The following is a 27,882-nucleotide window of genomic DNA, read 5'->3' as shown; positions in this document are numbered from 1 at the left end:
AGGGATGTTCACTTTTCCTAACTGGAACTTAAAGCAGCTTACTCATTTATTATTATTAGTACTGCTGTATATAATATAATGTTACGAACCTAACCTCACATATTCTCACTTACTACTCAACAGTACTTTGATAAGGATTGTAGAGAAGGCACATATTTTTGACACTTTAGTACTGATACACCCACTGCAATCATTTCAACAAGGGATGCCTCCGTCTGGGAGACTGTTGCTAACTTTGATGGTGAATGATGGGACAGTATTTACTGTGTTTTTCAAAGCTCTTTAATCACGATTACATGGTAATCATGGTAACACAGTTTTAAAGATAATGAAAATTTGAAATGGTGCTATTACCGTATGGGAATTTTATCATGGTTTGTCATTAAACTGCTTAACGTTTCATCCCTACCAGAGTGTGAGCAAATGTAGCATTACTCAATTTCTTCTCGGGGATCAATAAAGTCTTTCTGGTTCTGATTACCTAGGAGTAAGGCTGCCACAATTATGGGATCCAACTGCAATTATTTTTCAATGACACCGGCCAATCAAGAATTTTCCTTACATTCAAATCAAGGGAAATGATGTTTGCCAATAGGTCAAAGTTTATATGCTGTGGCACACTGGGTCATTACTGGGATTTAGGTCACGCTGGCTGTTAAATAGCGTAAAGCCTGGGTCAACTACAAGAATGTTCAAGTCCTGCCCGACTAGAGCAGTTCAGACTCAATGCTTTTACCCTCCGGTCAGAAAGCTGTTCATGCTGGGATGGGACAAAGATAGGCATCATAGATGAAGACATGCGATCACACATAATAAATAATGTCATTCAAAAATGTTTACCCATTTCTCCAGAAAGGACTTCACTGTCAATATATACATGATGGCTGTTTGTGGCTTCATTGTGGAGGAGCTACATTTTACATTCACAATCACATTACAGATCTGTCTTTTGAAATGACATCATTACAAGAATAATGTTGATGGGGGATTTTGTATGAGACTTATATTACTTAAAGCCCCCCTCCAGCCAGTGTTTCTACCTGTTATGACAGTGTTTCTCTTTCCCCTACCATTGCCTTGCCTTGGGATGATGATGAAGACGTATTGTACATCAAAACATTAGTCTGATTTCTCCACACCAGAATAAAAGGCATTAACAGTCTGCATTGCAGGACTTCTTCCTGACTTACTGAGAATACAATTATTTAGTAGCCTAAGTAGGGAAGCACCGAAATGAACATTTCTGCCGATAGCTATAACCGATATTAACATTGCTGTTATGGCCGATACCGATATTTACCGATGTCGATGTGATCTGTATAAAAACAAGTTTCTATGATAATCAAATTTAGTACATGCTGACATACATACATGTAAACACTGTGAATTTGGAAAAAGTAATGTCTTTATATTTCTAAAAGACTAGGAAAAGCCCATAAATCATATTTACCAGATTGTTTCCTTTCAATATGAAAGTTTTGGCCGATACCGATAACCGATATTAACATCACTGTTATTTTGCTCATCAGATCGATACGGTATATTAAAAAAATACCAACATCGACTACAACAGTAGATATGGGATCGCTGTGTTAGGTGTTAGGGTTTAATCCCTGTGTGCTTCCTCAGGCATTATGGTTGGGAGTGGGAGAGAAGCTCTCTGGGGTGTTGAGGCTTATGTGTCCCTCCCTGGCCATTGGCCTGTTTGTCATTCACGCTCTTTCTCATTCATTAGGGGGTGTGTGTGCGTGTGTGCGTGTGTGCGTGTGTGTGTGTGTGTGTGTGTGTGTGTGTGTGTGTGTGTGTGTGTGCGTGTAAGACACTAAACTTTGGGATGTATGTATTGATCTGGCCATCTCAGACATGTTTTGAAAAAATTCAAATCAGTCTTCAGCTCTAAACACTAAAGGTTAATCTGACCGACCGTCAGGCCAATAATAAATACATTTTATAATAATAAAGTATAAAAATACAAAATACTTCCAAGATGGATTAAATGGCCTGAGCTAAGTATGAATCTATATTTAAATGTCATCTTATTTCCTATTATTTTATACAATATTATACTGCAAGGTATCAGAGGAAATGTGAGCACTGAAAAGTGCATAATTCCATGCTGCAAAATAAATTTATAATGATTGAAAAGGCTATTCCACTTTTACAGCATGACATTTCATTTCCTTTGTATATGAGGTTATTTGGTTGCTGTGGATGCAGACATCAGCTGTAATGCTGTGTTTTCTATTAGCGTATCCACTTTTGGGCCTCTGCACCCATTTTACACATCCAGCCATGGCATTAGGTGTTCAATCACTTGCTGCTGTTGTAACCTGCGTTGTGTTGACAGTCCGCACAGCAACCCATGTTAAGGGCTTGCCCAGGGGTGGAGGTGGGATTCGATCCCACGATTTCCTGCTTGCAAAGCGCATGTGCTAACCGCAATGCCAAGGGAGTTGGCTCCCTTGGCGGTGCTGGTTAACGGGCCTTTAAATTGGGGAGTCAAGTCAACTCGCTACCACTCGGGACTCACCAGGTTCTCACCGATCTCACCGATTCACTCGGTTACACTATTTTGAGCACATCAGTAACGCCCCCCCCCCCCGCCCCCCCCATGTTTCCCCAGGTGTTCCTGTTCTTCTGTGAAACCTGCTCGGTGCCTATCTGCAGGGAGTGCAGCGTGGGCCGTCACATGGGCCATAGCTTCATCTACCTGCAGGACGCTGTGCAGGACTCCAGAGCCATCACCATCCAGCTGCTGGCTGATGCACAGCAGGGCCGGCAAGCCGTGCAGGTGAGACACACACACAGGAAAAACAACATAGATCGACATCATTTATTTGGTTATTTAATATTTATTTAAAGCTAGAGTGTGTAACTTTTGTAGTGCAGAGCCTTTGTCGTCGTCCGCTTCTGGCAGTGAGAGTATGTGTGCTGCATTTATTTATTTGTTTATTTGTCACGCAAACCCTGGAAACAGCTATCAACGTGTTGCTTAAACGCTCTGAGCAAAGCATCCACGTTGTTTCCACATTACCATTTAAAAGCTCATGAACACACCAAGGAAGAACAACTTCCCAACTCGGGGGAAATGGGAAAATCCGAGCAGCACGTGAATGCAGCATTTGTCAAAGCCAAAGCCTAGCCGTAGCCTTCTCCATTGGAGCTGTAAACGAAATGACTCGTTTCACTTCAGAATGTGGTGATACTTGTTGTCCGATAACTTTTGGAAGGTCTAAGAGAGGCACACATTATTTATTCCCATTCAAGTTAGCAGAAGGTTAAACCTGAAATTAGCCAGCTAGGCTGGGCGGAATTAAGAAGGAATGTCGCCGGACGACAGCAGATTGAAAACTCCAGTCTTCTTTGGAATACAGAGAGTTATGTGGTGCTGATAGGCTTCATCAGCATTGTGGGAACTCGTTTAGCAATGGCTTGAATGTAACGGATGTTCATTATGTAAATGTTACGCACTCCAGCTTTAAAGAATTTTGGCACTGTGCATATGATCATTCATTAAAACTAGGTCAGCTAGGTAGTTAAAATCTGCAAAAAAAAACAAAAAAACTCTAAATCCGAGCCGTATGAGCAGAGAAATGGAAGCAAACATTATAGAGCGTTTGTCACAGACTTGAGTTTTACTTTCATGGCCCTCTGAAAGGTTTGCAGAGACAATGCCACTTTGTGCTACTCTTCACTGGAACTGTAGTAGCCAAGGAAACGAGGACGAACACTAACTACAGCCGGCACAAAGGTTTAATCAATACGGACGGCATCGAACACTATCTTAATACAGAAACAATAGCGTCTTAACAGCTGCTCCATACAAAACCCCTCTCTCCCCAGCATTTACATTTTTAATAAAATAAAAATATTTGATAAAAAAGAAACCCTGGCCGCCGTAGAGCAAAACGGAGCTTAGCTTAACTTCGCTCTGCTCGCCTAGCTCACTAGCCTGTCGCTGTAGATCAAAAATACAGCAGCATACAAAGTCAAAATATCATACTGATTTAACAAAGCAGAGACAGCTTCTGACTGAATAAAGATCCTTGATTATCCGTTCAGATTATACGTCGGAACAAAACGGCATATTCCCTCAAAACATCTAATCAAACTCCTCCATCTCTTTATTAAGTCTCAGCCAGAGGGTGATGCTAGCAGCTGTGTAATCCATCTTCCATCAGCACAGTGCATGCGGCTATTGGAGATGATCAACTTGCATGTGTTTGAGAGTGACCAGGCCTAGGCCGCTGAGAAGCCTGGGGTTAGAGGTGGCCAGCTGGCCTGAGAAGGGGGTGGGTCGCATGGGGTGAGGTCTGGAGGGGGCAGGGCTGAAGGTCAAAGGGGAGGAGGAGGGGGACTGGGGGCAGGGTAGATGAGGTATTTAAAGGATTTCAGAGAAAGGAAAAGGTCCCCTCCTCTTTTAAAGGAGTAGAACACTTGGCCCTCCCCCTACTGACTCACAATCCAATTCATTTCGAAGGGGCTTTGTTGGCATGGGAAACATACGTTTACATTGCCAAAGCAAGTATGAAATTAAAATAAAAAATGTGCGTACAATTAACGATAAACTAGAAATGTGTCAACAGAGCTGTGTAACATTGCAATCAAATGTATAAATAAGAGTAGGTACAATTAACTTACAAATACAAACCGAAAATGGAAAATAAAAATGGAAAAATGGGGACATTGCCGTTAAAAAAATATAAATGCAATCAATCACTCAATCTCTCTCTCAAGCCCCCTGGAGCCTCTCCTCATTTACATAATTGTAGATTGTGTGTTGGCTTCCTAGACCCCCCCCCCCCCCAGGCTCCAGCTGTGTTGTATAAAAGGGGCTTATAGAGAGAGAATGATGAGAGGGGAAAGAGGATAGTTTAACTGATAACAGCATATAAGACATCTCAAGGCACACCCAGAGCCGTATAATAGAAGAGTTCCGACATCTCCATTCACTCCAATGGACCAGTTTTTTTCCAGGAAGTAGAAAGTGGAACTCTTCAGTAAAAAAAGCAGCACTGTCGAGTTGCATCAAAATAGACAGTGTTGTACTTTGAAAGGGTTTTTCATCCCTTGAAATGAATCAAATTGTACATTATCGGCTTTATTTTAGCATGCAAAAGTAGCGCGAGACCTACATATCAAAGAGGCAAAATAGCCTCTATAACACGTGTTATCAGTCTTAGCACTCTAAACTTATTTTTTTATTTTTTTTATTTGCTAATGCTAAATAAAATTTGACAAACGATGGTATTACTCGTGAAATGTTTGTTAACAAAATAATACAGGAATTTGGAACTGTAAAATTGCTACATGATTAAAGCAGAAAAAATGAATAAAAAGCTTGCACACTGCAAGGGCTCCAGTTTCACTGTTTTTTTATTGAAACACTGAAACTGGAGCCCTTGCAGTGTGCGAGCTTTTTATTCATTTTTACTACCGTAAATTCCGGACTATAAGACGCACCGGTGTATAAGCCGCGGGACCAAAATTGACTATTTTTTTCTTCTATAAGCCGCACCGGACTATAAGCCGCGGGTGTTTTGATGTTTAATTACCATATGAAAGGGTTCGTGCACAGAGAGGAATGTCGGGAAAGAGATCGCTGTTTGGGGAAGCTCCCATTTATTAACATTTCAACAAAACAAAACAAAAGTCAGGTCACTAATCCCCAGACAAAATCACACAACAATAGGCTACCGTATATGTGCAGCAAACCTGTAACCAGAGAAGTCAAGTCACTAATCCTCGTCTTCCTCTTCTTCCTGCGTACTGAAACCACCAAAGTCCTCATCTTCAGTGTCGGAAACGAACAGGTTCAGGGTGGCTTCGTCAACCACTCTCCTCTCTCCTTCAGGTGCCATGGCACGAGTCCGATACCTCACGAGTCCGACACCTCACGAGTCCGAAAAAAGAGGCTAACTTCCCCCAGACCCTAACCCAAAACCTAACCTCTCCCACCCCCACGCCTAAACCTAACATCCCCCAGACCCTAACCCAAAACCTAACCTCTCCCACCCCCACGCCTAAACCTAACCTCCCCCAGACCCTAACCCAAAACCATGAGGTGTCGGACTCGTGAGGTATCGGACTCGTGAGGTATCGGACTAGGGGGCAGTCCCCGTGGCGTCATCCTCTTCATCCCGCAGCAGTCCAGCGTTTTGGAACCCGTTGGTAATTGTGGATGTTTTCACACTCCTATAATATTCCGTGATCTTCCTTTGTGTGAATTCGCCGAAGTTTGTGATTTTCTCCTGATAGTCGGGAGGGAGTTGTTCAGTAGTTCTCCCCCGGACGGACAGTCCCTTTTGCCCAGGTTACGCGCGGCTGCTCTGTTTGATCGGCGGCTGCTCTCTTTTAATGCGAGATTGACTGCTTTCAACTTGAAAGCTGCCTCGTGTGAATTTCTGCGTACCTTCCCCATGGTAAGTGAGAGTGTTGCTTCTACTGCTCGTCTTGTTGTGAATATTCCTTGATCTTCCTTTGTGTGAATTCGCCGAAGTTTGTGATTTTCTCCTGGTAGTCGGGGGAGGGAGTTGTTGCCCGAGTGGCCGTTTGCTTACCGTAATTACCATATGTAAGTGGTCACGCACAGAGGGGATTGTCGGGAAGAGATGGCTGTTTGAGGAAGCTCCCATTTACCGTATTACAACATTTCAACAAAACAACATAACACAACACCACCGTTGTTTATTTTTACAGTGCACACAGTGTCCGCGGTGTGGTGAAAAGAGGGCAAGAGAGGAAATTAAAACAGAAGTGGATTTATAGTTAGAAAGAGTGCTAAAAAAGAGAGATTTTTTTTTTTTTTTTTTTTTTTTTCTGAAAAAATCCATAGATAAGACGCACCGTTATATAAGCCGCAGGGGCCAAAAAACGGGAAAAAAGCCGCGGCTTATAGTCCGGAATTTACGGTACTTGTTCACCTTTGAGCTCGGCACCTGCCCAACCTGGTTTTGGATGTGCGTGTTTTCTCTTTGATACTGTTACATGATTAAAGCAACAACACACCCACTTTTTATATAGTTTTAGGCTATATTTGCAACAATAATGTATTGTCACAAAATCCCAAGGCACACCTGCTGGATTTGCCTCAAGGCACACCAGTGTGCCTGGGCACACCATTTGGGAACCTCTAATCTATTATATCATGGTGTTTATCTGCGTCATCCTGTGTGGCACATGTGCTTATAGCTGACATCTATACATCTTGCTCTTATTCACCTTATGTAGAAGAGACAGTCTGGCTTGAGAGACTAACAGGAAGTATAAACACAATCGGAAGTTCTGATTGTGTTTACACTTCCTGTGACTCATAAACCTAGTCTGACTCATATGAGGAGTAATGCTGCCTTCCAGACAACTGGGACCTTCAGATTTTCTGGCCTCCTATTAGGAAAAGTGCGCTGGAACGGCACTCAAAGTGGGAGCTTCCACTTGAAAACTGGGAGAAAAAAAATCTACCCCCACTAGGCTGGGAACCAGTTGTCTGACGTCACACAACAATGGCCGCAACATGGAGTATGTAGTCCAAAGTATTAAGTGCCTTAATAAAATGTATAATAGAGTCTGTTACATTATGTGTCATTGCTGCTCCTCATTTTCATTTAAATATGTTAAATATGTCTACTCGTTGTTAAGCTGTCTTGCTATTTGCCAAACAAAAAAAAGTTTGTCGCGGTCCGCCATGTTTCTTGGTTGCGTTTTGCCTTTGTGCTCTGGAATGCTTTGAAGGTGGGGGGTGGGACTTTTCCACTGGGAAACACCCACGTCCCATGTGTCTGGAAGGCAGCATAAGACTAGTTTGAGCAGGTAAAACAGCTGGCATTTTAAACAGGAAGTCGTGACACAATGAGTCAACTGGGCGGGGCTACATAAGGTGAATAATGTTGACAGGAGCAAGCAAATATTCTGTTTATATATAAATCTGTATGGAAATTAGACCTGTTTTTTTGCCCGTAGATGGATATCTACATCTGGTGCACAATTCTTGAAATTGACGAACCATGGACCTCCATATTTGCGTGACGCAACTCGTGGGTGGTACATTTTGAACAATGCACCAATGCACGCGGAGAGCCGGACTTCCGCCATGATACTATTGGTGCCGCCATGATACTATTGGTGCTAGGGCTGGGCAATATAATCGATACGGCAATATATCACGATATTTTATTTCACGATACTGTATCGATACTTGGACGCCAAGTATCGCAATGTAATTTTTTTTTTTTTTTTTGCAGGCCATGCCATGCCAGGCCTCTGCATCTGGTGATTCCCACCCCTAATCGATATTTCCCATATCGATGCGTTCAGTAACACTCAACACTCAGTAGTTTTGACTAAATTTGTCCACTAACTTATCAGTATAAAGTGATGTACATATTATTACACTACCTGGGTGTTACACAGTGTGTTGTATCTTTAGCTCTATTATTTAATTTTGAGTAAATTCTGTAGAATATCGCAATATGTATCGCATCTCAATATATTGTGATACAATTGTATCGTGACCCAAGTATCGTGATACGTATCGTATCGTGAGATCCTTGCCAATACCCAGCCCTAATTGGTGCCGCCATGATACTATTGGTGCCAGGGGACTTTCTCTGACAAAACCCGGAAATGCTGACTTGTGATTCAGACCCAGAAGCGCGCTGACGTAAGACGTTGGGTCTGACCACGTGAGACTAGTTTGAGGTTAACGTAGAAACCACAGCTAATTGGGGGCAGGTAACCAGTCACTGGTGTTGTATAACTGGAAGGTGGAGCAATGTTGTGACCTTGAAGACTCACCTGAGGCCTGAAACATTGGCCGCTCCACAAAGGTCACGTGACACGCTAGCATGTGGTCCGTCTATCTCCTCCACAGGCTTTGAGCCCCGCCAATCCCTCTCTCGCATGACCTTTGTGTGATTGGGCCATGCTCTGTATCTGAGTGGGTGGGTGCAGCTCTGTATCTGAGTGGGTGGGTGGGTAGGTGCGTGGGTGTGGGTGCATATGTCAGCCAGAGTTCTTAAAATTCCAATACCACATTTCACTTTGGCCCCACTAGCACACCTTACTCAAATGACTTCCTGTCTTAGACTGTATCTTGAATAACTAACTAAAAGTAACAACACATATCTGGTTGGTTGGTTCTATGCTGGACTCTTAACAAAGTTTAAACTCACAACCGTGGTTCCATAATACACATTTGCACTCAACCATTGGCAATGGCCAGTTTATCTGAACTAAAAGCACCAAAGTCCACGCAGGCATAGGAAACACCGCCTACCATCTGGCAATGTGTTACGGTGCTGCTGGCGCTTGGTGTGTGTTTGTCCATTTTGTCCAGGTCACCTCGGGAGTAAACGCTGACGCCAGAGAATGTGTAAACACACACGTACACACCTATCCCCTGGGGTAGGAAATTTCCGCCCCCTCCACACCCATTATCTTCCCTGACCTCTGACCCTGAACTTGTGACCTCCTGGTTGGCCAGAGCTCCCTCTCTCTGCGGTTTGATTGGTCAGTTTGACCTTCTTTGTGTTCCAAGCTGCCACTCTCATGAGAATGTTGAGAGAGAGAGAGAGGGAGAGAGATCATGAGACTGAATGAGACCAAACAAGAGACAGAGAGCACATAATGAGAGAGACAGAATGAGCTAGAATGAGAGAGAGAGAGGGAGAGAGAGATAAATGAATGACAAAGGACAAGGCATTAAGATTGAGTATTGGAGATGGAAGATGAGGAACCTGTCCCGAAAAAGAAAACACTGAGGAAGGACTGAGGAAGGGGTTTGCTATGAAATTTCACCCAGCCTCCTCGCTCACTGTGTATTGATAACAGTCCTCCACCCCAACGTTCCTCCAGGATTCCCTCTCCGCTGTCCCCTTTCTGGGGGCCTGATTTAGCTGACCCTTTAGCTGCCTGACCTCAAATGGCCAGGCGAAAGAGAAAAGAGCCCTGCTGCTGCTGCTGGGCTTTGTCCTCCTGAGGGTGGGGGTGGGCGGTATGTGTCTTAAGACAGGGGTCACAGATCGTGACCTGTAGGGGTTTAGGTGACCTTTGATCCCTGCGGCTGATATCACAAAGGCAGCCTTATCCCACCTCCCCTTCGTCCCTGTGAGGTCCGGCTCACCCCGTGACCTCCCGAAAAACGCCAGAGGAAAAGCTAGATAAAACAGATGGGTTAAGGGAAGGAGATACAAAGAGGGAAAACATGCGCAGTAAAGGCTCAAATCTAATACTATAAAGTTTCTCAGATTTATATGAAAGAGTTGAGTACTGAAGAGTTGAGCACTGAAGAAACTCAGACACTCACTATTTCTCAAGCAACCACATCTAAATTCATAATTTGTAAGTGAATCGGGCACACGGTGAAAGAAAAATTATTTTCAGCAGTACTATACATTACTAGCTATAAGTACTATCCATACCAATGTTACCATGTATGGTAGCATGTACTATGTGGGGAGGAAACAACACTCTACATGACAATTTCAGCACACTACATGCAAACCAAAGTCCAAACTCTAATGCATGTTCCATCTCACCTTTTTCATAATTGATACACTTTACCATCACACAGCATCTTCAGTAGTTTACTCTATTTTCCAGATAATCTTTGTAGGTTAACTATAGAGACACTGCATGAAATAGGCCCCGCCCATCACGGGGGAAATCGCTCCGTTCACTCCCATACACCAGCGTCATTTTCCTTGAATTAAACATAGCTAAAAGGCAAGCTGTTAAAATCGCCTGTTAACGTTTTTTGTACTCCCAAGCAAAACAAGGAAGCCATTGAGAATTGGCGAGAAGAAAAATGTGGATCTAGCTGTCAAGGAAGTAAGTTGGAGTGTTCAACGTCGGAGTGTTCAACGTCGGAGTGTTCAACGTCCGTATATACGATCTTTGTGTGCATCGATCTTTGACCATGCACGCGACATAGGAGAACGCCAGGATTGGAGGGGGGTTTCTGTTTCCCCTCGTTTTGGGCGTGGTTTCTGAATGATGACGTGCTCCGCAGTGTCTCTATTCACCTTATGTAGCCACGCCCATTTGACCCGGTTGTGTGGCCGTATCAAAACTTCCGGCTAAAAATAAAATAAAATAAAATGGCTGGCTGCTCCAATATCATCTAACTCTGAATTAACTAATAATTTAGCCAATTGTATGTAACATACCAAATAAAAGCAAACGGCAATGTCTAAGAATGCAACGCCATGTAACTGGCTCATTAAAGCCCCACTCAGTAAGTTTTCCACTGCGCCCTCTGCGTGCATTAGTATCGTTAACGATATCGCCGTTCAAAGTCAACAAAACACAGCGCCAGAAAGCTCTATGTACATGTTGTGACATCGGGTACTCACCACGTGATGAAATAATAATCCATAGTCCCGTGAAACATCATTTTCGTAGCAAATCCGAATCGAGTTACTTCCTTGTATTCATTCAGACAGCGCTTCCGCTGTACAGCGCATGCGCGCGTCCTGTTTTTTTTTCTTTTTTCTTGCTACGGGACGTGGCAGACAACTTGCTTAGTCCCAGTGCTGGCCAATGGAGGGCGGTGTGGGATAAATAAAGACGAGGGTCTCCCTATTAGGGATGTCACGATACCAAAATTATGAGTTCGATACCGATACCTGCCTAAATATCTCGATACCGATACTGAAACGATACCACGGCAAAAAACTAAAACATCAGGAAAAGTAGTGGAATAAATAGAGGGGACAAAACATGGAACTTAAAACTTATTTTATTGATTTAACAAGGTAATGCACAGCCATGTAGTCATTTTACTACATGCTGGTAGTACTGCCACCACGTGTGGCGCTGAACATGCTAGAACTTTTATTAGTTCTAGCATAGAACTAATACATAGCCCAATACATGTAGGCTAGGTGTTTTTTACAATTAATTCATATATCATTAATAATTGGGATTATTGTAAATATTAGGATAGGTGACATCAGATGACTGCTTACCATGTAAAAGCTTTAATAACACTGGCATTGAGAGCCATAGTGTTATTAAATATTGTACATGGTATGCAGTCATCTGATGTCCCCTCCCCTAAACGTTACATGTCATGACTTGCTCCTTCCTTGGCAGAGATCTGTGCTCCAGCACATTGCCTCGTGTTTTACTGTAAACGAGTAGGCTATTGTGACAAGCGAACTTTTTCAGTGAAACAAGTTCGCTTGTCACACAATACTCGTTGGACTTATTTGAGGGCATGTATGTTTATCGTTCACGTTCGCTAACCTGTCGGTCTTTAAACTCTTTGAACAGGTCGGGGTGCCTGTCGGCAAGATGTTTAGCCAGGTTCGATGTGTTTGATCCTTTCGCTTGCGTCACGTTGAAGCACCTTTTACACACTGGTTTGGATGTGTCCACGGGCTTGCCTTCGCTGTCGGCAACGTAAGCAAAATATTTCCATATTTCGCTTCGTGCATCTGCTTTTTCTACAAGCGTTGGTCGGCTTGCAAGACTAGAAGAAGCCGCTGCCATTTTCGCTGCGTCTGTCCTGTGTGTCGGGGTGCTGTAGTGAGGACTGAACGACTGTGGCCAGAGAGCGAGCAGAGAGGGAAGAGAGGAAAGTCGACACGCCCCCACATGAAGCAGACAGAGTCAGAGACGAGCTTTTTTTCACTTTTCACGAGTCACCATTGGTTCAAGGCAAGGCTGTGTTGCCTTCACGTGAGGTGGGAGACAGGCTCTCAACTGTAATGCCGCTGTGTCTCTCTCCTCCGCTAACAAACACCACGGTCGCACACTGACGCAACCCATGACATTTTTTTAAGTATCGGTACTAAATTAACGTGGTATAGTATCCTTTTTAACGGCAGGGAACCGCGGTACCATACTAATACCGGTATACCGTGCAACCCTACTCCCTATTACAAGTCAATCTACCATGTCCTGTGACTAAAAAGCTCTTATATTAATGTAAAAAATGTCAAAAATCTTACTGATTGGGGCTTTAAGTCTCGCATTCCAGGGAATTACGTTAACGTCTGCGGGTCTTATTGACGTTAGTGGCTCGAGCGCAACTCGGAGGAGAGAAAACTATCTGAAGCTTTCTTTGTTGGAGTCCAGGTATGTTTTACAAGAAAGTGCTCGTCATTGTTGACGATAACGTTAACCTGGCTAACAGTGGATACTCGCTTGCTTGCTGTGTACCGGCTCAAAGTAGTAGGCTACGTTCTTTATTTTACCCCCTTCACTGTCCTCTCCAAAAACAACTCTCTTATTTTGCGCCGTGACCGCCGGAAGTGTTAAAAGGACCCGGAAGAATTTGGCCCATTGTAAGGTCTGAACATAAGGTGAATACTGCACTGGGAGGGGGAAACCATCTACTACTTCTCCCTCTCCCCCATTGTAGCACTCTGACATGCCTATAATACTTCTGATACACAGTTTGGACACAGAATGAGTCGTTTTGGGATTTAGCCCCTGCAGGAAGTCACTGCGTATTGTGTGCTGTGAAGTAAGTGAGCTTGCTATTCTTGACCTGCGTGTTTCCTATTTCCCCTCTGAAGGAGCGGCCCAATGTGAGAAAGGAATAGGCCACGCCCACAGTAAGTGAGCAGGTGTCACTCTGTGCGTTCACTTACCAGGAAGATGTGACATCTAGTGTCCTTGCGTTTTAATGTTTCCTGTCCTCCTGCATCCTGTTCCCTGTCCTCATCTATATACCAGCTGAGTAAGGGAACAAGCCAGGCAGTGGTGCATTAGTACATTCAGAAATCCCAGTGTTTCTCTGTCCGCCCTCCCTCTTTTGGCCTGTAGAGGGAGCTATTTATGTGTCTTTATCAATCTACATCTATGTGTCCTGACTGAGTCGGACACTTTTGCTGCGATTGTCCTAACTCGAACAGCTTCATTTACTGTTATAAACGACCATGTACTTTTTCCAACTGGCTCATTGCTTTGAAAGTCAAGTATAACTTCTTATCGTTGTAGCGATATATCATTTGAATCATTTCCTTTAGTTTTGTCTTTACCAGAGGCACAAAAAGGACGCTTTCCCCCGGTCATTTAGCATCACGCTAGGCTGGCCCTGAGTCAGGACACCGTGGCTCCATGCCAACGCAAACAATGCAGTTGGAGCATTAAAAATCGATTGTCGAATGTCGCCCAAGCACGACCTACGGGCTTTCTCTCATCAAAGTCACTTTCCTAAAGTAATTGGGCATTTAAATGTCCATGTATTCATATGAAATTTGACATATAGGCATGTCTAAATGAATCCCATAATAACACTACAGTAGCTGGCGTTCGCTGAAATGGAAAACACCACAAAAAGATGCATCAGAGCTAGGGCTGCTGGGTTAAAAAAATCGATTCTCCGATTTTTATTTTAATCCTTTGATATCGATTCATATGGCCAGAGATCTTTTTTTTTTTTTCTTCTTTTTTTTTTATATAAACATAGACTATAATATTATAGGCTGTGTGTGTTAGTTGAAACATAGTTTTCAAGTTGACGTTTATTTATGTTTGTAGTTGAAACAAAAACATAAATACTGTAGGCTACATAAATGGAAATGTTTGATCATTAATATCTACTTTTAGAAATGATATAGGCTGAAATCAAATCACTGTGCATAATTGTGAAAGTGTCTTTATTGACAGATGAAAAGGCTGTTATTTACCCTTTGTCACCACCTGGTGAGTAAAATATGTGTAACTAAAACCATTAATATTGACAACCGGTCCACAACTTTTTTCCCCATGTATCTACCGGTCCTTGGCGCAAAAAAGGTTGGGAACCCCTGTGTTAGATAACTGGACAGTCATGTAATTCAGGTTACAGCTCAAAAAACATGTTTTAGTATCACTAACCAAATCGATATTGAAATTAATCGAATCGGAATCGAATCGAATCGGGATTAATCGATTCGGAACCTTGTGAATCGGAATCGAAACGATTCTTGAAATTTGAACCAATACCCAGCCCTAATCAGAGCGGATGTGTCCGACTCTGGACACAGTTCCGCTATATATACAGTACATCTCTTTCTATCTCTAATCTGCAAGTTACTGCAGTGGACTTCCCAGGTTTTTTCCAGCTGTTGCCACATTTGTAAGCCAAATATATATATACCGTATATATATATATATATATTTTCTTGTTTCCCCAGCTGAGCATGGAGAAGGCCCAGGCCATGGCAGAGCAGGTGGAGATCAAAGCCAAGGTGGTGCAGACCGAGGTGAAGGCTATTGTCCTCCGACACAAGAAGGCGCTGGAGGAGAGGGAGTGTGAACTGCTATGGAAGGTGAGCTGCTCCCCTCAAGCTTCCTCTCCAGCCTGCGCATCATTCCCACACTAGGCTGGTTTGACACTCTCATCAATGTTTCCTTCTAGCTTCTTTCCTCCTCTTGTCTTATGCTTAGTGCACCGTGGCTGTAATATCTTATGCTTAGTGCACCGTGGCTGTAATATCTTATGCTTAGTGCACCGTGGCTGTAATATCTTATGCTTAGTGCACCGTGGCTGTAATATCTTATGCTTAGTGCACCGTGGCTGTAATATCTTATGCTTAGTGCACCGTGGCTGTAATATCTTATGCTTAGTGCACCGTGGCTGTAATATCTTATGCTTAGTGCACCGTGGCTGTAATATCTTATGCTTAGTGCACCGTGGCTGTAATATCTTATGCTTAGTGCACCGTGGCTGTAATATCTTATGCTTAGTGCACCGTGGCTGTAATATCTTATGCTTAGTGCACCGTGGCTGTAATATCTTATGCTTAGTGCACCGTGGCTGTAATATCTTATGCTTAGTGCACCGTGGCTGTAATATCTTATGCTTAGTGCACCGTGGCTGTAATGTCTTATGCTTAGTGCACCGTGGCTGTAATATCTTATGCTTAGTGCACCGTGGCTGTAATATCTTATGCTTAGTGCACCGTGGCTGTAATATCTTATGCTTAGTGCACCGTGGCTGTAATATCTTATGCTTAGTGCACCGTGGCTGTAATATCTTATGCTTAGTGCACCGTGGCTGTAATATCTTATGCTTAGTGCACCGTGGCTGTAATATCTTATGCTTAGTGCACCGTGGCTGTAATATCTTATGCTTAGTGCACCGTGGCTGTAATATCTTATGCTTAGTGCACCGTGGCTGTAATATCTTATGCTTAGTGCACCGTGGCTGTAATATCTTATGCTTAGTGCACCGTGGCTGTAATATCTTATGCTTAGTGCACCGTGGCTGTAATATCTTATGCTTAGTGCACCGTGGCTGTAATATCTTATGCTTAGTGCACCGTGGCTGTAATATCTTATGCTTAGTGCACCGTGGCTGTAATATCTTATGCTTAGTGCACCGTGGCTGTAATATCTTATGCTTAGTGCACCGTGGCTGTAATATCTTATGCTTAGTGCACCGTGGCTGTAATATCTTATGCTTAGTGCACCGTGGCTGTAATATCTTATGCTTAGTGCACCGTGGCTGTAATATCTTATGCTTAGTGCACCGTGGCTGTAATATCTTATGCTTAGTGCACCGTGGCTGTAATATCTTATGCTTAGTGCACCGTGGCTGTAATATCTTATGCTTAGTGCACCGTGGCTGTAATATCTTATGCTTAGTGCACCGTGGCTGTAATATCTTATGCTTAGTGCACCGTGGCTGTAATATCGGCACTAGTTTCCGAAGTACTCGGATCGGCCATAGACGTTGGAAGTGGGGGTGCGAGCGGGGGCGTGTGGCAGCATGATGCTTTGATATTGTCCAACAAGCCATTTATTTATTTTTATTTCTGTAATGGCAAATCACTAGTCCTATAATATTCCTATAATACTCTGATATGGACTTACAGTGTCCGTGAGTTTATAGTGACCGTATCATGGTATTCTTGTCTTCTGTAGTCACTATATCACTATAATATTTATTTTTTTATAAATGTTTTATTGATTTAAAAATTTCAACATAACAAAAGAAAAACATAAAAACCACAAACATCTAAAAAAAAACCTATACATATACAAACAGATTCAGTCAGAAAATAATCCCCCTCCCCGTAGGACCCCCCACCCACAAACCCACAAAGATAACTCACAGTACTATCTCTCTACTATCACTCTCCACACAGCAGTTCAGTAGCCCCTCCCCTATTTGTGTGCTATTATTTTGAACAAAAGATGTAACACAACAACTGGTTCCCTCGACACATTTTGTCCATTGAAGGCGTTTTAAGGTAAATGTGCCATGAAAGGGTGTCTGAGGTCATATTTTCACATGTAACACTAGCGGATGTAACGTGAGACAAATGTATGTGTGTTACTATGGTAAGTGTGTACTATTGAGTGTGTGTGTGTGTGTGTGAGTGAGAGGGAGAGAGAGATGTGTGTGTGATCGCATGACCAGCAGGAAGCATAGTCTGAAATCATGGATACAGTGAGGAGGATGCAGGTCATATTTCTTGATCATTGCAACACTGGCTGTCTACTATGGGAAGCCCTTAACCTGATTGATTCTAAGCCGACATTTTAATTGGATTCCAGTCAAGTATACATGAATAGTAGTAGTGGTTGTAGTAGTAGTAGTGGTGGTAGTAGTATCCTGTGTTTTCTGAGTGTCCTGTGGTCTAAATTGAAATTGGCACAAAATATCATCTTCAATCCTAAAAGAATTGTATCAGCCTCCGAAAGCCCATATTGGTCCAGCCCTAGCAAAATGTAGGACTGCACAAGAGGGATTTAAGTGTGTGTGTGTGTGTGTGTGTGTGGGGGGGGGGGGGGGGGGGGGGGGGGACTGAGCTGCACTAACTGGAAAGCCACACAATGCAGTCAAGATATAAAGGGGTGGTGTGTATATTATGAATGAGACACCTAGGGCCTCCCAGGTTTAAGGTTACTCAGAGAGAAAGAGGTTTTTTGGGGGGAGAGTAAGACCCTCAACCCTGAGGCCACTAGCCCCTGGCTAAACCATGCGTCAAAAGTTTGGCTCTCATAAATTGTCACAATACAATACAAAATACTTCTCGTAGAAATATATACTACAGAAAGCCTGAGAATGTACTATGACACAGGCGCCCGCGCGCACACACACACACACACACTAGGGGTGTCACGATACACTCAGTTCACGATACGATACGTATCACGATACTGGGTTCACGATAACGATACGATACGATACGATTTTAACAATATTTTTTTAAACTTGAATAATGACAATATATGACTGGAAAAGTAGTATTTTATTTGAAATGCACAAATACAAAACATGCTGTTGTGGGAAATTGTTATTACAATAACAACTAGAAAAAACATGAGATTGGAGATAAGGCTTATCTTGAAATAGAATGAGTTACACCGTCACTTAGATTTACTTTGAACTAAAAGGTTTCTCAGCAGTATAAATTCTCATTATGCATCTTCAGTTTTTCTTCAAACTCAAACAACAAGACTTTTCTTAGTCTATTTTTTATGCATCTTCAATTTTTCCTGTCAAGTAAACAGTTTTGCCAGAAACTCAATTGAATGGTTTCTCTCCTGTATAACTTCTCATGTGTCTCTTCAGAGACTTGTTCAACTGAACTACTTTCCACACATTGAACTTCAACAAACAAAGACGTTTCTTTGTCTATTTTTGAAAAAAAAAAAAAAAAAATGTTTTTTTTTTTTTTTTTTTTTTTTCACGATATGAGATTTCATCTCAACGATACATATCGTGACGTTTTACTATCGCGAAATTTCGTGGGACGATATATTGTGACACCCCTAACACACACACATACACATAGCACACACAGACACACATACACATAGCACACACAGACACACTTATGTGGATTAAGGTTGTCAAAAGTATCAATCGATACTAAGTATAGATACTGGTACAATACTCATTTGCAAGTTGCAACAGGTCTCAATAGTATTGATAATTATCCATACAAAAATTTTGAAAAGGATACAATACTTATTTGCAACAGTATCGATTTCAGCAGTGCTTTCTCTTAATGAAACATCCCTCCCTATCATTGGTGAGTGGGTATCTGTTCCTTCGACTAACTAAAATTGTTCTGATAGGCTGATGACTAGATCAGGGGTAATCTTTTATCGGGTCTAGATTATGGAGAGGCGTGTGTCTGTCCGTCCATCTGTCTTCATTTATTTTTATAATAATAATAATAATAAAGTTTATTTGTATAGCACTTATCCAAACCAACGTTACAAAGTGCTTAACAATGAACATAAAACAACAATAAAATATACATTGTGTGAAAAAGCAGGTAAAAAAGCAGGCAGTAAACACGATACATAAGGGGGGAAAGTAGACTAGATAAAGAATAAAATATTAAAACGGAGTTTATAAAAAAGCCTTTCTGTATAAATGCGTCTTAAGAAGTGATTTAAAAGACGATACACAACTGAGGAGCCCTAACGGCGAAAGCTCTGTCCCCTTCAATTTTTAAGCGCGATTTGGGGACAGCGAGAAGGTTACTGCCCGAGGAACGAGCCTCTTGATGTGTTGTCACACCCCCCCTCCCCACTACTTTCCTGGGTATCGGTATCAAAGTGAGAGATTCTAGTATCGTGACAACCATAATGTGGATTTAGAGTGCGTGTGTTGCTTTGTGCTGAGACGAGGGGGAAAGCTGTTAATTTAATGTAATACTTGCCAGTCTACCATTAAAGAAAGCCCTTAGCTCTGCCCTTTCGCTTACAGCGGGCCTCAGTGACATCGTAAATACTGCCCTACGTCTTACTCCCTCACATCTGACAGCTTCTGTGTGTGTGTGTGTGTGTGTGTGTGTGTGTGTGTGTGTGTGTGTGTGTGTGTAAGAACTGAGGTCAAAGTGTGACACTGGAGGTTTTCACTTACCCATGTTTCCACTTTAATGCCTCATGCCAGACTTGCAGAACACACACAACACTGATAAATTCATCCCTGTACGCACACTGAGCTTCTCGTTCTTTCTTACTATCTTTCTTTCTTCATTTCTTTCTCTCTCTCTTTCCGTGTATTTCAAATGAGCCTAACTTGGGTCTTTGTCCTCGGTTACCATAAAGTGTAACTCTAGTCCCACAGATGCTAATGACAGTTCTACTTACACCGAGGACTAACAAAGGACCTCTCTCTCTTGTGGACACCCCTTTGTTTCATTCAGGACTCCGTCTCAACCATCAAAAGTCCTTCACCCAAAGACGCCGTCGAGCTATTGTCTTCTATTCTTTTTGTTAGGTGACGGCAAGTAAATGGCCAAGCCCTGCTTCTCAGGTCCTACTGCCCACTGCTTTCTTCTCTCTGCCTGCGTCGTAACAGTATCTGTCTTTTCACTCCAACTGAAATGTATAGTGCTTAGTTAAGTGAAGGTCTTGTTTTGTTGTGATCGGAGTTGAGCCAAAAGAAATGTCTTTCTTTGTCTCCTTCTTTCTCTCCTCTCCGCCAGTCCCCCACCCTAGTGACGTCTCATTGTGTAGTCTGTGTCCAACAAAATACACTATTTTGTTGGTCAGATGATGTGGAGATGGTTTGTAGGAGGGTTATTATTGATGATGTGATGTATTCTATCTGTAAGCCTGTTGCACATTGTTGCCTTATTGTCGGTTATTGCTTTAGGTAAGCAATAACCGCGCCACAATAATAGAAAAGGCCCCTCAAATTCTACAGATATTACTAACAGAGTTGGCCGGGAGGTAATGTAGGAACTATTTTCCTTTGACCGAAGTATACCCGCTAGCTGCTAGCTAGCCTAGTTCCAATATGAAACCGCAGCTAGCAGCAGCTAGTGAGAGTAGTTCGGTTGAAAGAAAATAGTTGCTAGATGAAACCGCTCACAACAAGGTCTGTGGCTTATCTTGAGTAACCGGTTCATTATTTCTGGAAAGAGACATTGCTGTTGATTTTTTTCATATGTATTTTCTTGGCGCTTTGAGCACCACAAGCCGAGTGCCCTCCAGGTCCATTGTATTGGAGGGAAGGCAGGAATCTTGAGGGCCGATATCGCCAAAACTCACACAAAACAATCTAGATAGATAAATAGCACTACGGGTAAGAGGAAGAATACGTATTTGGGGATTTTAGGGTGAGCTCTACTCTCGTGTTCCCTCCCTCTCAGGTGGAGAAGATCCGTCAGGTGAAGGCCAAGTCTCTGTACCTGCAGGTGGAGAAGCTGCACCAGAGTCTCACCAAGCTGGACAGCACCATTGCCGCCGTCAGCCAGGTGCACTACCTTGCTGTGTTTTTATCTTTTATTTTGGTTGCTCTTTTGTTTTTGTTTGCTTGTTCTTTTCTCTCTTTTTTTATATTGTATGCTTTGTTGGGGTTATTATTAATATTGTTATAATTTCTTAGGTAGAGACCTTGAATAAGCCCATTAGGGTTTCCTGTCTCTACCGGCACTATCCACTTGTTTCCTTTTGTCTGTTTTTGATTTTAATATGTGCAAATCAAAACAAAACAGGTGCTGGACGAGGGCCGCCACCTGGACGTGCTGCTGGCCCGGGAGAGGATGCTCACCCAGATCCACGAGCTGAAGACCCTCAGGGGCCTGCTGCAGCCACAGGAGGACGACCGCTTCATGTTCACCCCTCCAGACCAGGTAGGCACGGCAATGACACCAGGGGATCGTCTCCACATGACAAAAGTAGCCTTACTGATGTGTTTAGTGAGCCTGTTTGTAGCCGTAGAGGTTCAGCCACACCGAGTGTTTCTGTTCGTTCTCTCAAAAAGGGACATTATGGTACTGTGGAAGTTAAAGGGACATGATGGTACTGTGGAAGTTAAAGGGACATGATGGTACTGTGGAAGTTAAAGGGACATGATGGTACTGTGGAAGTTAAAGGGACATTATGGTACTGTGGAAGTTAAAGGAACATTATGGTACTATGGAAGTTAAAGGGACATTATGGTACTATGGAAGTTAAAGGAACATGATGGTACTGTGGAAGTTAAAGGAACATTATGGTACTATGGAAGTTAAAGGGACATTATGGTACTATGGAAGTTAAAGGGACATTATGGTACTATGGAAGTTAAAGGGACATTATGGTACTGTGGAAGTTAAAGGAACATTATGGTACTATGGAAGTTAAAGGGACATTATGGTACTATGGAAGTTAAAGGGACATTATGGTACTATGGAAGTTAAAGGAACATTATGGTACTGTGGAAGTTAAAGGGACATGATGGTACTATGGAAGTTAAAGGGACATGATGGTACTATGGAAGTTAAAGGAACATTATGGTACTGTGGAAGTTAAAGGAACATTATGGTACTGTGGAAGTTAAAGGGACATTATGGTACTATGGAAGTTAAAGGAACATTATGGTACTGTGGAAGTTAAAGGGACATGATGGTACTATGGAAGTTAAAGGGACATGATGGTACTGTGGAAGTTAAAGGAACATGATGGTACTATGGAAGTTAAAGGAACATTATGGTACTATGGAAGTTAAAGGAACATTATGGTACTATGGAAGTTAAAGGGACATGATGGTACTATGGAAGTTAAAGGGACATGATGGTACTATGGAAGTTAAAGGGACATGATGGTACTATGGAAGTTAAAGGAACATTATGGTACTATGGAAGTTAAAGGAACATTATGGTACTGTGGAAGTTAAAGGAACATTATGGTACTGTGGAAGTTAAAGGGACATGATGGTACTATGGAAGTTAAAGGAACATTATGGTACTGTGGAGGTTAAAGGAACATTATGGTACTATGGAAGTTAAAGGAACATTATGGTACTGTGGAAGTTAAAGGAACATTATGGTACTGTGGAAGTTAAAGGGACATGATGGTACTATGGAAGTTAAAGGAACATTATGGTACTGTGGAAGTTAAAGGAACATTATGGTACTGTGGAAGTTAAAGGGACATTATGGTACTATGGAAGTTAAAGGAACATTATGGTACTGTGGAAGTTAAAGGAACATTATGGTACTGTGGAAGTTAAAGGGACATGATGGTACTATGGAAGTTAAAGGAACATTATGGTACTGTGGAAGTTAAAGGAACATTATGGTACTGTGGAAGTTAAAGGGACATTATGGTACTATGGAAGTTAAAGGGACATGATGGTACTGTGGAAGTTAAAGGGACATTATGGTACTATGGAAGTTAAAGGACATTATGGTACTGTGGAGGTCAAAGGGACATTATGGTACTATGGAAGTTAAAGGAACATTATGGTACTGTGGAAGTTAAAGGGACATGATGGTACTATGGAAGTTAAAGGGACATGATGGTACTGTGGAGGTTAAAGGGACATTATGGTACTATGGAAGTTAAAGGAACATTATGGTACTGTGGAAGTTAAAGGGACATGATGGTACTGTGGAGGTTAAAGGGACATTATGGTACTATGGAAGTTAAAGGAACATTATGGTACTGTGGAAGTTAAAGGAACATTATGGTACTGTGGAAGTTAAAGGGACATGATGGTACTATGGAAGTTAAAGGAACATTATGGTACTGTGGAGGTTAAAGGGACATTATGGTACTATGGAAGTTAAAGGAACATTATGGTACTGTGGAAGTTAAAGGAACATTATGGTACTATGGAAGTTAAAGGGACATTATGGTACTATGGAAGTTAAAGGGACATTATGGTACTGTGGAAGTTAAAGGGACATTATGGTACTATGGAAGTTAAAGGGACATTATGGTACTATGGAAGTTAAAGGAACATTATGGTACTGTGGAGGTTAAAGGGACATTATGGTACTGTGGAAGTTAAAGGGACATGATGGTACTGTGGAAGTTAAAGGAACATTATGGTACTGTGGAAGTTAAAGGAACATTATGGTACTATGGAAGTTAAAGGGACATTATGGTACTATGGAAGTTAAAGGGACATTATGGTACTGTGGAAGTTAAAGGGACATTATGGTACTATGGAAGTTAAAGGGACATTATGGTACTATGGAAGTTAAAGGGACATGATGGTACTGTGGAAGTTAAAGGGACATTATGATACTGTGGAAGTTAAAGGGACATTATGGTACTGTGGAAGTTAAAGGGACATGATGGTACTGTGGAAGTTAAAGGGACATTATGGTACTATGGAAGTTAAAGGAACATTATGGTACTGTGGAAGTTAAAGGGACATTATGATACTGTGGAAGTTAAAGGGACATGATGGTACTGTGGAAGTTAAAGGGACATGATGGTACTGTGGAAGTTAAAGGGACATTATGGTACTATGGAAGTTAAAGGGACATTATGGTACTATGGAAGTTAAAGGGACATGATGGTACTATGGAAGTTAAAGGGACATTATGGTACTGTGGAAGTTAAAGGGACATGATGGTACTGTGGATGTGCGCTAGGGAAACGCGGTGGAGACAACTCCTTGTTGGAGGGTTAAAAGATCACCCTTCATTTATATCAACACAACTTCACTTCCTAGTTGCCACAGACCACAAAACGTAATCACCCCATAGGGTGTATGGAAAACTTAGTTAGCTAATCTACTAATAGTGCCATGATTGTGTTGTAAACACATGAGAACATGGGCTAGATCGCCATGAATTATCCATAGTGTTGTGAAATAAATTAATGCATAATAATCATGGAACAGTGATTTTTCCACAGACTATAATCGTACCATCAAAATCTATAATCATTGCATACCAGTAGTAGCAAAAGTAGTAGTTAGTTAATAGTATCAGCAGTACTAGTAGGAGTGGTAGTAGACCAGTTTGCCCATGAGGATAATCAAAGTTTCATATAATCTAGTTATGACCTTGACCTTGAAGATATCTGTTGTGTTGATGTTGGGACTGTTATGCTTAGTAATGTTATTGTTATTGTACAGGCTCTGTACATAGCCATCCAGTCCATGGGCCTGATCAGCAGCGGAGCCTTCGCCCCTGTCACCAAAGCCCACGGCGAAGGTCTAAAAACTGCGCTTTGTGGCAAGCCCTCCTCCTTCACTGTGATTGGATATGACCATGACGGAGAGCCGCGCCTTTCCGGCGGGGACACGGTGGCTGCCATCATCATGTCGGGCGGTGACGGTAACCTGTCTGCGGGCGAGGTGACGGACCATCAGAACGGCTCGTACACCATCAGCTACATGCCCAAGTGCGAGGGGGAGCACCTTGTGTCGGTGCTGGTGTGTAACCAGCACATCCAGGGCAGCCCCTTCAAGGTGATGGTGAAGTCAGGCCGGAGCTACGGGGCCCTGGGCTCCCAAGTGGCCGCCTTCGGGTGCGAGGGCGAGGGAGACGGTCAGCTGTGTCGTCCTTGGGGCATCAGTGTGGACAAGGAGGGATATGTGGTGGTGGCCGATCGCAGCAACAACCGCATACAGGTAGAGTGCTAGCTTATTCTATTAACACATTAAAGGGGATGTATTATGCTCATTTCCATTTCTTTATGTTATGCTTTTATTCTGGGACTCCAAAAAACTGCTTATTTATCTTGTACTGCCCCTTTGTGCAAAAATATGGAAAAGCATAATAGTCCCCTTTAAGGCAGTGCTGTGGTTATCAAGACATAAAGTCAGGTCAATCCCTCTGTTCTTCCCACATTCTTTTATCTCAGACTATTATTAGTATAAATCACTGGTGAGCAATCTATTATTAGTATAAATCACTGGTGAGTAGGGGTGTCACGATACACTCAGTTCACGATACGATACGTATCACGATACTGGGTTCACGATAACGATACGATACGATACGATTTTAACAATATTTTTTTAAACTTGAATAATGACAATATATGACTGGAAAAGTAGTATTTTATTTGAAATGCACAAATACAAAACATGCTGTTGTGGGAAATTGTTATTACAATAACAACTAGAAAAAACATGAGATTGGAGATAAGGCTTATCTTGAAATAGAATGAGTTACACCGTCACTTAGATTTACTTTGAACTAAAAGGTTTCTCAGCAGTATAAATTCTCATTATGCATCTTCAGTTTTTCTTCAAACTCAAACAACAAGACTTTTCTTAGTCTATTTTTTATGCATCTTCAGTTTTTCCTGTCAAGTAAACAGTTTTGCCAGAAACTCAATTGAATGGTTTCTCTCCTGTATAACTTATCATGTGTCTCTTCAGAGACTTGTTCAACTGAACTACCGGTACTTTCCACACATTGAACTTCAACAAACAAAGACGTTTCTTTGTCTACTTTTGAAAAAAAAAAAAAAAAAAAAAAAAAAATTTTTTTTTTTTTTTTTCACGATATGAGATTTCATCTCAACGATACATATCGTGACGTTTTACTATCGCGAAATTTCGTGGGACGATATATTGTGACACCCCTACTGGTGAGCAATCTATTATTAGTATAAATCACTGGTGAGCAATCTCACGTTTCTTATCCTCCTTTTGTTCCACTGTCCTTCCAGATCTTCAAGCCCTGCGGTGCCTTCCACCATAAGTTTGGCTCTCTGGGTTCTCGGCCCGGTCAGTTCGATCGTCCCGCCGGGGTCGCATGTGACAGTCAGAGACGAATCATTGTGGCTGACAAGGACAATCACCGTGTGCAGGTATGATAATCCACCTGAGCAAAGAGATGCTCCAATGCGTTGCAGCCACTATATTCTATTGATTTAAATCATTGTTGGAATTTCAATGCATTGATACCATTGACTGTATGTCAGTGATTGATACATGCATGGAAAATCCCTCAAGCCGCAAGCTTGAGGGCATGTGAGAGCATGTCTGCTCAGGCTGCTCAGGCCGTTGTGCTCCACTCCAACCAGAATGCCACACGTCTCCATCTTTACATCGATACTGTATGCTAGGGCTGGCACGGATCAGAAAACCCACGGATCGGATCGCGTGACGGATTTTGAGCCACGGATCACGGATTTTTCGGATCAGCAAAAATATATATATATCAGATTTTTTCTCTCAAAATTAGATTTTCGATTAGATTTTTTTAATACTTTTATAATTCTCTAAACATTTGTTGCCCTGCACAGCTCAAAAAATATTTTTTTCTCATAAGTGACACAATGTATGCTTTTACTCTGAAGGCAGAACGACCCAACTTCCTGTTTTAGGTGGCACTGCTATGCCTAACTTCGTGGCTGTTGCTTGCATCAGTCACATGACACGGGTACAGACCTACAGACCAGACCGCAGGTCAGTCTGGAAATATAACGTTGATGCTACGTTAAGCTACTCAGTGGCCCCACGTGTTGTTTTGTTGTTATGTGTCCTAAGGCAACATTTCACCGTCCGGTGATAATGTGTTTGTGAAACATGTGCGCGTGTGTGTGTGTGTGTGTGTGTGTGTTGTGGCTCTCGTTAATATCTTGTGCAGCCCGCAACACGCTGATCGCATTCCTGTGCTTTTTCAGAGGTGTTGAAATAAGTTTGTGTGACGCTGTCTTTACTTTAGTAGCCACTAGCCACAGCCTTCAGACATACTTTACAGCAGCGACAAGGGATGAGGAAGCTCACTTGTGCTTGCCATGATTATGCCTGTCTGTGTCTGGCTGCGCTGGGCGTTCGCATAGACTAACGTTAAACGTTAAATGAAACGAAAGGGGGGGGGGGGGGGTTCCGCGGACCATTGACGTTCCGAACCGCGTTCCGAACCGTGGGGGCTGATCCGTACGGGTCACGGATTATCCGTGATCCGTGCCAGCCCTACTGTATGCTCATGTTAACAGATAATCAACCTATTCTATTCCTTGTGCTTTTCCATTGCAGTCACTTTGTTTATGTTTGCTGAGTCGATATAAATAAACAGTTACTTTTGCTGAGTCAATATGAATAAACAGTTACGCCTTGTGTCTTCTCTGTCCAATATCTCATCATTACATTATTAAGTTCTTGCACACCAGTGCAAAAAAGCGTTCTTTTCCAAAGTGAATTCTGTATTTCTGTTGTAGATGTGACTGCTCTATTTTGACCTTCTAGAAATGTGTTAAATTCTGTGCTATTTAAAACTTGAGATACAGGGA

The 27,882-nt window shown here is 42.3% G+C and overlaps 1 protein-coding gene across 1 annotated transcript in view; it reads left to right on the top strand.

The window, feature by feature from the left end:
* trim71 (tripartite motif containing 71, E3 ubiquitin protein ligase) overlaps window positions 1-27,882 on the top strand; it is a gene marked incomplete at both ends in the record, with an annotated part of 53,948 nt that overhangs the window by 25,414 nt on the left and 652 nt on the right. The window contains 6 exons of the mRNA XM_083646817.1: window positions 2,624-2,791; window positions 15,129-15,263; window positions 21,060-21,164; window positions 21,405-21,542; window positions 24,767-25,264; window positions 26,314-26,454. Of these exons, the coding sequence (XP_083502943.1) occupies window positions 2,624-2,791; window positions 15,129-15,263; window positions 21,060-21,164; window positions 21,405-21,542; window positions 24,767-25,264; window positions 26,314-26,454 (1,185 nt within the window). The remainder of the gene's footprint in view (window positions 1-2,623; window positions 2,792-15,128; window positions 15,264-21,059; window positions 21,165-21,404; window positions 21,543-24,766; window positions 25,265-26,313; window positions 26,455-27,882) is intronic.

The sequence above is a fragment of the Poromitra crassiceps genome (assembly GCF_964638095.1).
Source record: "Poromitra crassiceps genome assembly, chromosome: 11".
Classification (NCBI taxonomy): Eukaryota; Metazoa; Chordata; class Actinopteri; order Beryciformes; family Melamphaidae; genus Poromitra; species Poromitra crassiceps.
Note: the sequence above shows the minus strand (reverse complement) of the source record. Positions and strands in the feature narration are given on the sequence as shown.